This window comes from Chiloscyllium punctatum, chromosome 22 (assembly GCF_047496795.1).
Source record: "Chiloscyllium punctatum isolate Juve2018m chromosome 22, sChiPun1.3, whole genome shotgun sequence".
Classification (NCBI taxonomy): Eukaryota; Metazoa; Chordata; class Chondrichthyes; order Orectolobiformes; family Hemiscylliidae; genus Chiloscyllium; species Chiloscyllium punctatum.
In genome coordinates, this window is record NC_092760.1 from 91,057,148 (window position 1) to 91,075,182 (window position 18,035).

The following is an 18,035-nucleotide window of genomic DNA, read 5'->3' on the forward strand; positions in this document are numbered from 1 at the left end:
TCAGTTGGTGTGTACTTAGAACATAGAACATAGATCATTACAGCACAGTACAGGCCCTTCAGCCCTCTGTTGCACCAACCTGAAGCCTATCTACTTTACACTATTCCATTTTCATCCATATTTTCATTCCATTTAAATGCCCTTAATGTTGGTGAGTCTACTACTGTTGCAGGCAGTGCATTGTACACCCCTACTACTGAGTAAAGAAACTATCTCTGACATCATCTTATATCTATCACCCCTCAATTTAAAGGTATGTCCCCTCGTGCTAGCCATCACCTTCCAAGGAAAAAAGCTGTCTAACCCTCCGATTATCTTGTATGTCTCAATTACGTCACCCTCGACCTTCACTCTAATGAAAACAGCCTCAAGTCCCTCAGCCTTTCCTAGTAAGACCTTCCCTCCGTACTAGGCATCATCCTGGTAAATCTTCTCTGAACCTTTTCCAAAGCTTCCACATCCTTCCTGTAATGCAGTGACCAAAACTGTACACAATACTCCAAGTACTCCAACTTGATGGACCAAGTGGCCTTTTTCCACGCTGTAGGGATTCAGCGAGAAAACCTGTCCTAAATATTGCAGCTTTTTCATTTTATCTGCTATTAAGAACAAAGACTAATACCACTTACCCTTCAATGCCTGTACCACCCCTTCCACTTCACTGAATCAAGCAGTAGCCTGCTACTGTCTGGTATTGTAATCATTGCCTTTTTTTTGATTGTTTGTTTGTTTGTTTCTTTGGATACACAAAATATTTAGACACTCCGATGAAATGCTGACTAGAAATAAATATTCATTTCCTCCCTTGAAGCAATGTGAACCCAAAAGAAACTTTCTGAATATTTGCATTGTTAAATTCAGCATCTGTTATGATTGGTTGCCACCAGCCTTCAGTCATGCTGACAGATAAAATGACCCCCCTCATTTGTCAGTTGACAAGGATGGTAAACACAATGAGTTTTCACCTCTCGCCCTCCATCCTCCATGAAATTACTGGAAGTGCTGAGGATTGGATGCTAAAGGACTAGTTATTTATGTCTCAGAAGTTAAAATAACTGAATCAGCAGTCACACTACACCAGGTTATAGTCCAACAGATTTCTTCAAGAGAGTGGCCCCTTGCTCACTTTGTGATTTCAAATAAACCTGTTGGGCTATAACCTGGTGTCATGTGACTTCTGTGTCCACACCAGTCCAACACCACCACCACATCAAAATAGCTAAAGTTTAAATATCTCTGTGGAACTTGTTCACTTGAGCACACCTTTGCTCTTAAAAGGCAGCAAAATTATGGAAGTTATGCTCTAACCTGGCACTGCCTTCTTTTAAAGTAATCCACTTTATGCCGTCAGACGACTTGATGGTGAATTAATTATTTAAATGTTTACCATTTACACTTGAGCCATTTGTCATTTTATGACCATACATTTAATTCAAAACTGTCTTGGTAATTCTACAAGGTCTTTTCCCTGAGTTGGAAGAGTCCAGAACTTGAGGACATATGTTTAGGGTGAGTGGAAAGATTTAAAAGGGACCTAAGAGGCAACATTTTCAGAGGGTGGTGTGTGTATGGAATGAGATGCCAGAGGAAGTAGTGGAGGCTGGTACAATTACAGCATTTAAAAGGCATCTGGATCTGTGGGGTTTAGAGAGGTATGGGCCAAGTGCTGGCAAATGGGACTAGATTAATTTCTGATATCTGGTCAGCATGGATGAGTTGGACCGAAGGGTCTGTTTCTGTGCTGCACATCTGACTCTATAACTCTATATTTGATATTTTTAAAATTGTTCTGACTTACTGCAGTATGAATAATGGCTTTTTGGAAGAAAAATATGCAGAATCTGATGTAAAAGCTGTCATTGGCTTGCCACCCCTTGACTTGTTCTCATTTCCCAGTATGGTCCCCGGCTTATTCCAAATATTTCCTGCTATTCTTTATTGCACTGATCAAAGGTCGGTCTGTGACTCAACATCCAATTTTTGTTTCTCTTTTATTTCATGGAATGTGGATGTTGCTGACTGGGCAAGTATTTGCTGCCTGCCCCTAATTGCCCTTGCCCTGACTGGTTTGCTAACCAGTTCAGAGGGCATTAAGAGTCAACCACATAGCTGTGGATCTGGAGTCATGTGTAGGCAAGACCAGGTGAGAATGGTACATTTCCTTCCATGAAGGATATTAGTGAACCAGAAGGGTTTTTACTAGAATAGGTCATGATTTCTTGGAAAAGCTTTCAATTCCAGGTTTTATGAATGAACTGAAGTCGCCTGAGAAAATGCGGTAAGGTTGAACCTGTGACCTCAAAGAATTAGCCTCGGTTTCTGGTTTAATACTCCGTGATATTGCCATAAAACCACCATCTTCCCATCCAGTCCTCTTTCCCATAAAGGCTTCAGCTTTGTCATGGCTGGAAAGTGTTTTAATTGGACCCTGAAGTTAATTGAATTGAAGAGCAGTTTGATAAGTTTACATATTGCCAGTTACAAGTACCCTTTAGATTCCAGATCATAGAATTTGTACTTCTGCCATTTTGAAGTATGATAGATGCACCCAAAACTCTTCTGTGAATAAACAAGTAGTCTGTAATGTAATGGGTTATAGGAATTAGATCACTTAAAAAGATAATGACATCAGACAGTTCAAATAGGATTCACTCAGCTGGTGGCTGGTATGAAACTATTGCCTTACCGAGAATGGCTAAACAGATTAGATTTTTCAGTCACTGGAATTTAGAGGAATGGTGGAGAATATTTTTGAACATACAAAATTCTGAGGGGACTTGACAGGGTGGATGTTGACAAGATGTTTCCATGACTGGGAGAGTCTTGAACTGGGGAACACAGCTGCAGCGTAAGGGGACACTCATTTAAAACTGACCAACAACAACAATCTTTTTCCTATTGTGTCAGGTATGATACCACCTAAGAGTTTTCCCCCTGATACACATTGACTACGGTTTTATTAAGACTCCTTGATGCTAAACTTGGTTAAATGATGTCAAGGGCAGCCACTCTCCCCTCTAGAATGCAGCTTCTTTAGCTGTGCTTAGACCGAGGCTGTATAATGAGGGAAGGGGCGTGTAGAGATCTCAGCGTTTTAAGGAAACTACAGCGAAAGGCAGAGATGAGGCCACGCTTTGTAAGAGTTTTATATTTAATACATTGATGGACTAAGAACTGGTGAAAGTCTGTGAAGCTGGGTGACTGGCAAGTTTAGTGAAAATTTAGATCATTTGAGGTGGTGGGTCCGGAGTGTTGCTGGCCAAGAGAAATTTGCCCAATTGCTGCAGACTACTGTTTTATTTTTTATCAAATAACAATTCTATTTTGTTTTATCCCTGCTACAGAGATTCCCAAAACAGATAAAAGTTTTGAAGAAAAACTAATCTTTAAGGCTTTTCTGCTGAAGTTTGTGAATGCCTACACTCCGATCTTTTATGTTGCATTTTTCAAAGGCAGGTGAGTGCTTTTAGTATTGAATTCACACACACACACACACACACCAACCTAGCAGGGACTCTGCAATATGATGAAATCCCACTATAGTCAAAACAAGTGGCATTATTTTCTGAAACAATGTGCAATCTTGGACACTGTCACAGGGCAGTTTTCTCAGTCCTAACCAGGTTAAACTACTGCGTTGTGTCTTAAGTGCAGAACTTGGAATGCTTGCTGCTTATTGCAATATTCAGTCCAATTCTCAATTACTGAGACAATGCAGCAAGGACTGGACATTCTTCAGGCTCTGGTTGATAAAGTGATGAGTAACATGGACCAGGATGGAAGTTGGCTATTACAGTTTGATCATTAACTCCCTTCTGTTTGAGTACTCCATGGCACCAATGTGCATCAGGATTCACTTCAGCAACTCCCAAAACTGCACCCTCTAAAGGCTAGAGCTGCAAGTGCAGGGAAGCACCATCAGCTGCAAGTTCTTTTAAGTTCTGCCATATTCCTGACTCTGAACTATATATTCCATTTTTGATGAGTAAAAATTGTGGACCTACCTCCCTAACTGCACTGTGGGACATATCCTCACATAGTGTATGGTCCAGGAAGGCAGCTTTACCACCCTGTCCTCGAGGGAAGCAGTTACTGGCATTGTCTGTGACACTCCTTTTTAAGAAACAGTCGTATAGTTGGGGTTGGTTGGGGGTGAAAAACTATTTCTGATTGTCCATTGAATAGAACCAGCCACCTTTTTTGATTTTGACTCTTTTTGACCTCAGTACAATTTAACACTGCCTTTTATTGTAAATATGACTCTACCCAATATTGTCTACTTCTAGGTTCACAGGCCGCCCTGGAAAATATATCTATATTTTTCGTAACATGAGAATGGAAGAGGCAAGTTGGTTCTTTTTAAAAATAGGTGAAAACTAATCTTGGAATCATATGGTAAGCTTTATGGTGAAAGAAAGGACTGACTCTTGTTCACTTTGTTGTTAAGTGTGCACCAGGAGGCTGCTTGATGGAACTCTGCATTCAATTGAGCATCATCATGCTGGGCAAACAACTGATACAGAACAACCTGTTTGAAATCGGAATTCCGTAAGCATTTACCTCCATTCTGGACAGACTGGTGAAGGACATTTACTTTTCAGAATTTGTACCCTTTCTTCTATATTTTTCTTTTCTTGTATTGTTTAACCAATTATTGAAGTGTCTGGTTTTTTTGAGTCTTTAGTTTCAGGCATGTATCCTTGAGGGGAGGTGTCCAACCTGTCCTCCGATCCCTTGGGAAACAGGTGCCAGAAGGCAAGGTGGCTCTTGTGAATTTGTGACTTTTGCTTGAAGCCTCTCCTCGCTGGGAAGGCTGTAATCAGAAGCTTCCAAAGGGAAGAGGCAGTCACACAAACACTATCCTAATGCATTGTGCAGGAGCAAGTCGTTGCTCTAATATAACATGAGCAAAGTGTAAAATGTCTCCTCTCCCTATTACCTTTTAAGTTGGCCTTGTTCATCAGCCCAAGAGTTGATGGGATAGAGTGTGGTCCTGGGTGATAACCACTAACAGCTGTTATTGCATTGGTCTCTTGTACTCTCTGCTTGGTATTGGGTTTGGTTGAAATCTATTTTGATGTGCTATCATGTATCCAAGTGTAGATAATGGAAGGTGCAGCCTCATCCATTTTGGACGATCCCTCAAGCTGCATTCCTTCTCCAATATGCTCACAGTCCCATGTTCATTTGTCTTGCAGGTGTTTTGAACGATGTTACATCTGATCATTTCTGATATTTTATGAAGTTGATAAGCTCTGGAATAGAGTGTGGGAAGAGGGTAGATGATATGATCCAATTCATGTTGTTAAATCAAAACCATAATTGTGATTAAAGCTGACATGTATAAATTTTTTAATGATCCGAATATTCAAAGTTTGTGAGAAGATTTGTAGCTCGGGTGCTCGTTGTTGTGGTTCTGTTCGCCGAGCTGGGAATTTGTGTTGCAGACGTTTCGTCTCCTGTCTAGGTGACATCCTCAGTGCTTGGGAGCCTCCTGTGAAGCGCTTCTGTGATCTTTCCTCCGGCATTTGTAATGGTTTGAATCTGCCGCTTCTGGTTGTCAGTTCCAGCTGTCCGCTGCAGTAGCCAGTATATTGGGTCCAGGTCGATGTGTTTATTGATTGAATCTGCGAATGAGTGCCATGCCTGTAGGAATTCCCTGGCTATTCTCTGTTTGGCTTGTCCATTAATAGAAGTGTTGTCCCAGTTGAACTCGTGTTGCTTGTCATCTGCGTGTGTGGCTACTAAGGATAGCTGGAAGACCACTAACAATCTGCATCCATAAACACCAACTAGCCACTGGTCGTTACATGACCAGCTATCCTTAGTAGCCCCACACGCAGATGACAAGCAACATGAATTCGACTGGGACAACACTACTATTATAAACAGAGAACAGCCAGGGAATTCCTAGAGGCATGGCACTCATCCACAGATTCAATCAATAAGCACGTCGACCTGGACCCAATATACCGACCACTGCAGCGGACAGCTAGAACTGACAACCGGAAGCGGCAGATTTGAGCCACTACAAATGCCGGAGGAAAGATCGCAGGAAGCTCCCAAGCCCTGAGGATGTCACCTAGACAGGGGACAAAGCATCTGCAACACACATTGCGAACATATCCACAGATCAGAATATTTTGTCAGAGCATTCAAAATACAAAATTTCAATCTGGACCTTGCAAGATGTTTTTATTTGATGATTATTGTCGCATTAAACGATTCATTTGTAGAGCTCACCATAATCCATTTATCACACCTGAATTATTGAGCTGTAAGATTTTGAGACAACCCTTTTGATTTATATCAATTGCTTCTGTAAGGGCAGGCAGACATTCCTAGGTATAAGGTTGGACAGTTGGTAGAGTACAATGTTGGCATTTGGAAGTGCAGCCATGGATATCTCCACAAACAGCCTGAAAGCTTTCCTAAACAAGATTGTAGGATGTTCATCTGGTGAGAGGGGGTTTGGCCCTAAACTGGGGCCCTTTCATCCAAACATCAATAGCAATAAACAACTGAAGGAGTGATTGCAGTTTCTCAATAACCCACTGTCTCATCTAAAAGGAGGAGGGATAAAAGTCTCTCTTTTTTTTTTCCCTTTTTGGCCTCCTTTGCATCTTGACCTTGAAGTAGGGAGGTGCTATGAATTTGGCCGCACTATTTAGTGGGCCCTGTTGTGGCTCAGTGATGCTGTCTCTGGAATTTCTAGCATTGCGTGAAGTCTGTATTATCCCATTAAACCACTTGAGCTGAAAACTGGGAATGCTTCTAAACAGTTTTTTTTAATTAGCTTCATTTGGTGTCTCCTTTTCTGGGCCTTAATGAATTGGTGAATGTTTTTGTTTAAGAGAAGGACACATGAACATATAAAGCTGGAAATGCCCTTCCAATCTGCTCCAACATTCAATAAGATCATGGCTGGTCTGATTACTCTACATTTCCATTTATCCCCAATAACCTTTCACCCCTTTGCTTCTCAAGAATCTAATTACCTCTACCTGAAAATATTCAAGGATTCTGCCTCCACTGCCTTTTAGAAGGTGGAGATTTCCATAGACACTTAACCCTCAGAAAAGCAGCCATCTCCTCTGTCTCAAATGGCGATCCCCTTATTTTCAAATAGTTACTCCCTAGCTCTAGATTCTCCCACACAATAAGACAGCATCTCCATATCCATGATTTCTCAGGATCTTATCTTTCAACAAGTTTTCTCTTGCTCTGTTAAGCTGAAGCAGAAACAAGCCTAGCTTGACCAGCCTTTCCATGGGAAGACAAATAGCCTTTTTCAGGTATTAGTCTCGTAAACCTTCTCTGAATTGCTTCTGCTGTATTTACATCACTCCTTTAAGATGACCAGTGCAGTACACCGTACTCTAGATGTGGTCTCACCAATATCCTGTGTAACTCAAGCATCATCTCCTTACTGTTTCCTCTTGCTATAAACAGCATTCTTTTAGCTTCCCTGATTCCTTGCTGTACATGAATACTGATCTTTTGCAGTTCATGCACTCGGGCAACCAGATCCCTCTACATCTCAAGTTCTATAATCTCTCATCATTTGGATAACCATATAAGCCATCGGAGCAGAAATTAGGCCATTCAGCCCATCAGGTCTGCTCCACCATTTAATCATGGCTGATTTTTCTCAACCCCATTCTCCTGCTTTCTCTCCCACCTGAAGCATACTCTGTAAGTATACTCACTAAAAATACTCAACTATGGCAATGAATTCTATCGATCCGCCACTCTCTCTCTAGCTCACTCTTATTCCTTCCACGAAAATGGATAATTTCACATTTTTCCACATTATACTCCATATGCCAGATCACCCCCTACTCACCTAAACTAGCTATATTACTTTGTAACTTCTTATATTGTTTATGACTTGTTTTCTTACTTACCTACCTACCTTTGTGTCATCAACAAATTTAGCAGCTAATAATTCTGTCCTTTCATGTAAGTCATTTGGATAAATTGGACAAAGCTGAAATCCTAAGACTGATTCCTGTGACACATGACTTGCTATATCTTGCAGACCTGAAAAAGACCCATTTAGGCCAACAGATTTTCATGTTACAAAGACAGGCATTGCTGGAGAAACCCATGTCTGGCAGTATCCGTGGAAAGAAAACAGCCATAATGTTTTGGGATATTCAGTTCTTCCTGTTCACAGGCAATGTGTTACCCTCGGCATGATCTTTTTATTTTCAGCAATAACCATTGATGTGACACTTTTTATCGATGTCTTCTGGAAATCGAAATACAATAGAATTATAGAATCCCAACAGCGCACAGAGGTCATTTGGCCCATCGAGTCTGCACTGACCCTCCAAAGAGCATCGTAACCCCACATGAGGGTTTTAGCATGGCCAATTCGCCTAATGTGCACATATTAGAGTACCTGTAGGAAACCCACACAGATGCAGGGACAGTTTGTCTGTGTAGAGTCCACACAGTTGGCTAAGGCTGGAATTGCATCCTGATCCCTGGCACTGAGGCAGCAGTGCTGACCACTGTTACAATACATCAGCCTATTCCTCTTTCTGTGGGGATGTCTAGTGGTATTATCACTAGACTATTGATCCAGGACTCTGGATTAAAGTTCACCTGGACCATCTCTGTCACCTCCTTCCCCTTTTTGGACCTCTTGGTCTCTACTACCGGTGACCAACTCAACACTGACATCTATTTCAAACCCACCAACTCCCAGTTACTTGGACTACACCTCCCACCCTGCCTCCTGTTAAAACCCAATCCCTTACTCCCAATGCCTTTTGTTGTGTCTACTCGCAGGAGGAACAATTCCACTTCATAACATCCCAGATGGCCTCCTATTTAGGGGACCGCAACTTCCCATCCCACGTGGTCAACAACACCCTCCAGCACATCTCCACTTTCTGCACCTCTGCCCTTAAACCCCACCCCTCCTAACCTTCCACCCCACCAATCTCTGGAATCAGCACATCATCCTCCTCCATTTCCAGACCCCATCACAGGGATATATTTCCCTCCCCACCCCTATCTGCATTCTGCAAAGACCATTCCTTCTGTGACTCCCTCATTAGGTCCATGCCCCTCCCACCAACCCACCCTCCACTCCCAGCACCTTCCCACAAGGGGTATGAGACCTGTGCCTGCACCTCCTCCCTCACCTCCATCCAAGGATCCTTCCACATCCAGCTGAGATTTTCCTGCACATCCAAACATCTCATCTACTGTATCCATTGTCCTTGATGAGGTTGTCTCCACATTGGGGATATCTGATGTCAACTTGCAGAATGTTTCCGGGAACATGTCTGGGGGACATGCACCAAACAACCCCACCCTGTGGCCAACCACTTCAACTCCCCCTCCCAGCCCAAGGACATGCAAGTCCTGGACTGCCTCCACTGCCAAATCCTAACCACCTGACGCCTGGAGGAAGAATGCCTCATCTTCCACCTTAAGACCCTCCAATCACACAGCAGCAACAGTACCGGTTTTCCCCAGTATCCTCATCCTAGATCCAACCCTCCAACTCAAGACCACCCTCTTGACCTGCCCCACCTATCCATTTTCCTTCCCACCTATCCGCTCCAACATATCACCATCACGCCTCCCCCACCTACATCTACCTATTGCCTTCCCAGCTACCTTCCCTTCCCTTCCCTCCCCTCCCCTGCCCCCACCCCTCCTATTTATCTCCCTGTTCCCTCCCCCACATTCCTGATGAAGGGCTTATGCCCAAAACGTCAATTCACCTGCTTCTCGGATGCTGCCTGACCTGCTGGGCTTTTCCAGCGCCATACTTTTCAACTCTGATCTCTAGCATCTGCAAATCTCACCTTCTCCTATTAATCCAGAGACCCAAGTAATGCACTGAGGCCAGGGTTCGAATCCTGTCCTGGCAAAATAGTCAAATTTGAATTCAATAAGCAATCTAGAATAGAGTCTAATGGTGATGAATCCATTTGTCTATTGTCAGGAAAAGCCCACCTGGTTCACTAATGTCCTTTTGGAAAAGCGCCTCATCTTGAAAGATGGCAACATTTGTAATCGATAATAAGCTAGTCCAATAATAACTATAAAGGAATTGTCAAAAAAACACATTCACTAATGTCCTTCAAGAAAGGAAATCGCCATCCTTACCTGGTCTGGCCTACATGTGACTCCAGACCCACAGCAACGTGCTCAATTCTTAACTGCCCTCTGGGTAATTAGGGCTGGACAATAAATGCTGTCTAGCCAGTGATGTCCTCAACCAATGAATTAATTTTAAAAAGTGTTCCCTGACGTTCAAAAGATGATTTCTGCTTTCACAAAGCTATGTTGACTCTGCCTGATTACCTTGAGCATAACTGTGTCCTGGTATAACTCCTTTTTTATAATTACTTTAACATTTTCCCAATGTGCGATGTTAAGCTGTCTGTAATTTCCTACTTCCTGTCTACCTAACCTTTTGAATAAAGGAGTTAATGTGCGAGTTTCTGATTAAATGAAACGTTCATTAAATGTAGGGAATTTGGGAAAACTTAAAACCAATGCATCAATGATCTGTGGCCACTTTTAAGGCACCTGGGGGGAGGGGGGAGAAAAACCCCTCAAGTCTGAGGCCTGGAATGTGCAACTCCAAGTATTTGCTAATTCCACATTCCTGGTGATTATAATTTTCTTGAATTCCTCCCTCCCTCCCCTACATTTCCCGATTTACAGCTATTTTTGAGATGTTGCTCATATCCTGTATGTTACTGAGAAGCTGGTTAAGAAGGGTTCCAGTGCATGACTGTAAAAAGAAGTTGATTAATATCTGCCCATCTCTGAGGAATCTTGTCTCTTTGTGCGTGTTGTTTCAACTCCCTTCATTGTCTACTGCAGTGGCCTGGCCAGGCCAGTTCCTAAGATATCATCAGTATTTACAATTAAATCAGTATATTTTCAAATATACTGAACTTACATAAATCACTTTATCCCTCATGTCTTTATCCTCCTCATATCACTGAGAAACCGAAAAACCACAAGATGCCGGATGTTCTAGCTAGGGGGATAAAGAACTGGTTGAGCAACAGGAGACAGAGAGTAGTAGTTGAAGGGAGTTTGTCGAACTGGAGAAAGGTGACCAGTGGTGTTCCACAGGGATCAGTGTTGGGGCCACTGTTGTTTGTGATACACATAAATGATCTGGAAGAGGGCACTGTTGGTATGATCAGCAAGTTTGCAGATGACCCAAAGATTGGTGGAGTAGCAGAAAGCATTAGGGGACTGTCAGAGAATACAGGAAAATATAGATAGACTGGAGAGTTGGGGGGAAAAGTGGCAGATGGCTTTCAATCCTGACAAATGTGAGGTGATGCATTTAGGCAAGACTGATTCTAGAGCAAATTATACAATGAATGGAAAAGCCTTGGGAAAAGTTGATGAGCAGAGAGATCTGGGAGTGCAGGTCCATTGTACCCTGAAGGTTGCTGCACAGGTGGATAGAGTGATCAAGAAGGCATATGGTATGCTTGCCTTCATTGGACAGGGTATTGAGTATAAGAGCTGGCAGGTCATATTAAAATTATACAAGACATTGGTTCGGCCACAATTAGAATACTGTGTACAGTTCTGGTCGCCACCTTACCAAAAGGATGTGGACGCTTTGGAGAGGGTGCAGAGAAGATTTATGAGGATGTTGCCAGGTATGGAAGGTGCTAGCAATGAAGAGAGGTTGAGTAGGTTTCACTAGAAAAAAGGAGATTGAGGGGGACCTGATTGAGGTTTACAAAATCACGAAGGGTTTAGACAGGATAGATAGCAATAAGCTTTTTCCCAGGGTGAAGGATTCAACAACGAGAGGTCACGCTTTCAAGGTGAGACGTGGAAAGTTGGAGGACACACGCGGCAAGTACTTCACACAGAGGGTGGTGGGCGTTTGGAACACGTTGTCAGCAGAGGTGGTAGAGACAGGCACGGTAGATTCATTTTAAGATGCCTGGACAGATGCCTCAGTAGGTGGGGGGGTGCATAGGGATACAGATGCTTAGGAATTGACCGATAGGTTCAGACAGTACAGTGCAGGCTTGGAGGGCTGAAGGGCCTGTTCTTTGGCTGTAAATTTTCTTTGTTCTATGTTTCATTGCAGTATTTCTGATCTTGTTGGAAACCACCTGGAAAAGTTGCAAGTGACTGTCCTCATGATATGGCCACATCATAGAATTTGCTGAATTTGACCTTTCACAAGATGTGGGTGTCACTGGCAAGGTCAACATTTGTTGCCTATTCTTGGCCCTCAAGCTGAGTGGCTTGCTCAGGCAATTTGGAAGGTAGTTAAGAATAGAGCATGTTGCTGTGGGTCTGGAATCCCATGTAGGCTAGATCAGGTAAGGATGGCAGATTTCCTGCCCAAAAGAGCACCAGGTGGGTTTTTTGGTAGTGATGGTGGTCATGAAACTGAGACTAGCCTTCAAGTCCAGATCTTGCTCTGCTTTAGTAGTGATAAACTCCAAACATTTATCTTGGATTTAACCCCATCTCAGCACATCACGAAGTGGGGTCTCTGAATATAGTGTCACTGCCACCTCCCTGAAAGAGTCCTATGGCATGGCAAGACACTGTTCTAATCACTATGCCCATGCCAACCCATTGAAAGGGCTATCCATTTGTCTCCCATAACTTTGAATAAATAATTGACAAAGAAAACATATGCAAGTCCTTTTCCAAAGCTTCAATTAAATCTGCTGTGGGTATCCCCACCTGTACCCCCTCCCCAAAAAATTACAGATCATACTCCTCTCTGGTTTTTTGCCAATTTGTCTGAAATGTGTCCTTTGGTTACTGACCCTCTGTCTGGAGAAATATATATACTCCTTATCAACATTGCATCATTCTGAACATGTCTATGAAATTTCACTCTAACCACCTCCGTTCGGAGGAGAAAAATCCCAACTTCAGTCTCTAAGCAAAACTGAAACCTCAGACTAAAGTTCCAAATAGCGACATTGCCATGCTAATTCATTTGGAGTGATACGTGTATTTTTAAAATCCTTTTTGTCTGTTTAGTTTGCCAGGTGAAGATGATAAATAGTTTGTTTTTCGTCAAGTTCTACACTGACAAACACAATTGTATTAACACTGTAATCTGGGAAAACTTGTGTATCTGCAAGTTGAATGACTGAGAATTACCTTGAATTTTCCTTTCTCTTAGCACACAATTGGATGTCATCATACAAATTCTCTCTACCCACACTTCTCTGCTCTTTATGTGACAGGTGCCTACTGCATATCGATGTAGAACCCATCTCTGAGGAAGAAGGTTATAGGTTCAAATCCTGTGACCGAGCCTTGAGGACAAAATCTGAGCTGACAATTCAGCTCAGCACTGAGAAACTGCTGCACTGTTAAATATGCTGTTGTACAAATGAGATCCCAATCCAACAACTCCACTTTAGAAAAAATAAGTTTAAAAATCACATGACACGAGGTTATAGTCTAACAGGTCTATTTGAAAGTTAAACTTTCGGAGCACTGTTCCTTCACCAGGTCACTAGTTGCCTGATGAAGGAGCAACAATCCAAAAGCTTGTACTTCCAAATAAATCTGTTGGACTATAACCTGGCGTCGTGTGATTTTTAAACTTTGTCCACCTCAGTCCAACACCAACATCTCTACATCTTGGAATAACTAACGTCCTGCCCAGTACAAGTTAATGTTTTCCCCTTGCCCTCTCCCTGAAACGTTTTGTTTTCATAAAGCAGTGCAGATGCTGGTAATTCAAAACAAAACAAATTGCTGGAGACACTCTGCAGGTTCAGAAGCATTTGTGGGGGGGAGGGAGAGAGAGATACAGTTAACATGGAGTCCATTGACTCAACCAGCTCGGAGGAAGGGTCACTGGACTCGCAACATTAACTCTCATTTCTCAGCACAGGTGCTGCCAGTCCTCCTGAGTTGCATCAGCAATTTGTTTTTGTGCCTGAAAGTTTTTGGTCATAACTTAATTGGCTTTGGGAGGACTTGACTATGCCCTAATTGGCTGTCCCATTACAACAACTGAGGTTGTGAAAAATGCTATTGTCATTCAAGTCCATCTCTTCCTCCTCAGATACCTCACTTGTATCATTTTACTCGCTGTAGCCATTTTGAACGAATTAAGCTGTAATGTATAAAAATACACATGGTGTCTATCTGTGGCAAGGGGCAAGAGGTTGACCTTCCATAACCTTACTTTGACACTGCAACTGTCTCCATGTTTAGTTTCCAATTATTGACATTACAGCATTAAGTGAAGCTACTTGACTCTGTCTGTGTCTGTACCCGCACGCTGGCACAACCTTAAAACAAAGAACATTACAGCGCAGTACAGGTCCTTCAGCCCTCTATGGTTCCACAATCTGAAGCCTATCTATCTTAAATTATTCCATTTTCAGCCATATGTTTATCCAATGACCATTTAAATGCCCTTCATGTTGGTGAGTATACTACTGCTGCAAGCAGTGCATTCCATGCCCCAACTGAGTAAAGAAACTACCTCTGATATCTGTCCTATATCCACCATCCCTCGATTTAAAGCTATGTCCCCTCGTGCTAGTCATCTCTATCCGAGGAAAAAGGCTCTCACTGTCCACCCTATCTAATGCTCTGATTATATTGTGTCTCAATTAAGTCACCTTTTAGCCACCTTCTCTCTCATGAAAACAGCCTCAAATCCCTCAGCCTGTCCTCGTAAGACCTTCCCTCCATACCAGGCAACATCCTGGTAAATCTCCTCTGAACCCTTTCCAAACTTCCACATCCTTCCTGGAATGTGATGACCAAAACTGTATGCAATACCCCAAGTGCAGCCGCACCAGAGTTTTTTACAACAGCAGCATGACCTTGTGACTCTGAAACCCAATTCCTCTACCAATACAAGCTAACACAACTTACACCACCTTAACAACACTATCAACCTGGGTGGCAACTTTCAGGGATCTATGTACGTGGGCACAGAGATCTCTGTTCATGTGCACTACCAAGAATCTTACCATTAGCCCAGTACTTTTCATTCCTGTTACTCCTTCCAAAGTGAATCACCTCACACTTTTCTGCATTAGACTCCATTTACCACTTAGCCCAGCTCTGCAGCTTATCTATGTCCCCTGTAACCTGCAACATCCTGCAGCACTATCCACAACCCTACCGACCTTAGCGTCATCTGCAAATTTACTAACCCATCCTTCTACAACCTCATCCAGGTCATTTATAAAAGTGACAAACAACAATGGACCCAAAACAGATCCTTACAGTACACCACGAGTAACTGAACTCCAAGATGAACCATTCCCTCTGTCTGCTTTCAGCTCACCAATTTTTGATCCAAACCACTAAATCACCCTCAATCCCATGCCTCCATATTTTGTTTGATAGTCTACCGTGAGAACGTTATCAAATGCCTTTACTGAAATCCATTTACACCACATCAACTGCTTTACCCTCATCCACCTGTTTGGTCACCTTCTCAAAGAACTCAAAATAAGGTTTGTGAGGCACGACCTACCCTCAACAAAAGTGTTGACTATACCAAATCAACTCATTCCTTTTTGGATGATTATGAATCCTATCTCTTATAATCCTTTTCCAACAATTTATCCGCCATCAAAATAAGGCTCACTGGTCTATAATGATCAGGGTTGTCTCTACTCCCCTTCTTGAACATTTGCTATTCTCCAGTCTTCTGGCACTGTTCCTGTAGACAATGATATAAATATCAACGGTCTGCAATCTCCTCACTAGCTTCCCAGAGAATGCTAGGATAAGTCCCTGGGTTGGATGTGACTTGCATCTGCATCTGGTACAGACAGAAAATTCAGTTTATATTTTTACCACCATCATAGCATTCATAAAAAATGAAACTATGTTCAGCTGATACTAGTTTTATTGTGAGTGCAATGTGTTTAAAGAATGAGAAATGTCAATCTTGATAAATGAGTGGAAGGTGGGGCCATCTGCCTGCCCCATTCCTGTTTCCTGCAGAATCCCTGGAGTGACCAGTAACGTTTTGAAGAAAAATCAAACTTCTAGTTGAAAGGATAATAGATTTCATTTTTAAATACATTTGCATAACAGGCAAACTAAAAGCACTGTTGACCAAACCTCATTTCTGTAAGAGAGATGAAAGTACAGAATAGAACTTCCCCTGTCCTTTTTAGTGCAATTGAAAATTTCACTGACAGGATTTTCTCAAACCAGTTCAATTTTTGGCCCCAGTCCAAAGTTTCTCAGCTCCCAAACATTTATTTCCTTTCATTTCTTGCCCTGGTAATATTTAACCACGCAGTTGGTCTTTCAGTGTTTGTTTTTCCCTCTGGCAATTTTCACTCAAACAGTAAGTCGACATCTCCTGAAGCTTCATTTTAAATCTTTACGTATTTGGTCTTTTCTGACTCCCACCCAAATTCCTGTGCAGTGAACTATTGAGACTTTCAGCCTCTAATTGCTATCTTTCTCTCTCCCCTGGATTCTGGCAGCTTGAGAGTCTGTAGATTATCTTCGAAACACTTCTCCCTCCCTGCCTGTCTCCAAGAAAATTAAGCATGGGATCACTGTATTCAGAAAGCAATGTGAAGTCTCAATCCTTAAGATTCCAACTCATTTTTACCTTACAAGTGGGTAATTTTAAAGCATAACATTTATGATTAACCCTCTGATTGCAACATATAGGATAATCAGAGGGTTAGATCGGGTGTACAGTGAGAGCCTTTTTCCACGGATGTTGATGGCTAGCTATAAGTTGAGGGGTGATAGATATAGGACAGCCGTCAGAGGTAGTTTCTTTCCTCAGTAGTACGGGCATGGGACATACTGCCTGCAACAGCAGTAGACTCACCAACTTTTAAGGGCATTTAAATGGTCATTGGATAGGCATATGGACGAGAATGGAATAGTGTAGGATAGATGGGCTTCAGGTTGGGTTTATAGGGCGCCACAACATCGAGGGCCAAAGGACCTGTACTGCGCTGTAATGTTTTCAGTAAAACAGTTTGTAAGCCAAAATTCTCAATATCTTTGGAAACAATCTGCCTAGCCACTGTAAACACAGAAGCCTCTGCTGCAGTCTGAAAGCACAATAATCTGGTCCTCCCTTTTCACCGCTTCCCCTTTGCCCAGGCTGGTCATCAGCCAAATTCTAAAACTGACCCTTCAATATGCCTGAAATTAAAGACTATCCCAAAATGCACCACTTTTTCTTTTTGTAATCTTTGTTGTAATTGAGGTTTTAATCAGGTCTGTAATTTAAGCTAGTGACTTTGATTCAGGGTCCAATGCAGTTCCCATTGTCAAAGTCAGAAGTCACACGACAGTTATAATCCAACAAGTTTATTTTAAATCACAAGCTTTTTGAGTGCTGCCCCTTCATCAGGTGACAAAAGAGCAGCGCTCTGAAAGCTTGTGATTTCAAATAAACCAGTTGGACTAATAGTCTGGTGTTGTGTGACTTCTGACTTTTTTTCCAACCCTTTATCCAGTCTAACAGCGGCACCTCCACATTGTGGTTCCCGTTGTTAGGAAATATCACTCAGTAAAATGATTGAATTGTGAATTGTTTTCAGATGCTTGTGGCCACTGTCTGTGGGAAGCAGGCAAATTCATAATTTAAACTCTTAAATCTGAATGAGCTTTTAAACATTATTGTATTGCTGGAGAGTGTGATTTGGATATGTTGAGCATTTATACACTAATTACTTTCAAAGACGTTTTGGATGGCTATATGAATAGAAAAGGTTTGGAGGGATATGGGTCAGGAGCAGGCAGGTGGGACTAGATTATTCTGGGATTATGTTCAGCATGGACTGGCTGGACTGAAAAGGCTGTTTCTGTGACTCTCTGACAATGACTCCATGGATTGCTAAGCGAAAAATGAACTTGATTCTCTAACCAAGAAAAATGTTACAGTATTATAAGTTGAATTTGCATCTCCGTGGAGCTCCCAGGAACAAGAAAAAGTCAGAGTTTGACAAACAAATGCACATTACAGAGATCCTGTGTAGTAGTCATGAACAGTTCGTACCAGAGGCTGAAGTTCTAAAAGGATT

At 42.2% G+C, this 18,035-nt stretch overlaps 1 protein-coding gene across 3 annotated transcripts in view; it reads left to right on the plus strand.

Annotated features, from left to right (window-relative positions):
* Positions 1-18,035, plus strand: part of ano1a (anoctamin 1, calcium activated chloride channel a) — a 214,552-nt gene that overhangs the window by 147,254 nt on the left and 49,263 nt on the right. For all 3 annotated transcript variants that reach the window (XM_072592818.1, XM_072592819.1, XM_072592821.1), the window contains 3 exons: positions 3,345-3,456; positions 4,287-4,344; positions 4,448-4,548. In XM_072592818.1, the coding sequence (XP_072448919.1) occupies positions 3,345-3,456; positions 4,287-4,344; positions 4,448-4,548 (271 nt within the window). The remainder of the gene's footprint in view (positions 1-3,344; positions 3,457-4,286; positions 4,345-4,447; positions 4,549-18,035) is intronic.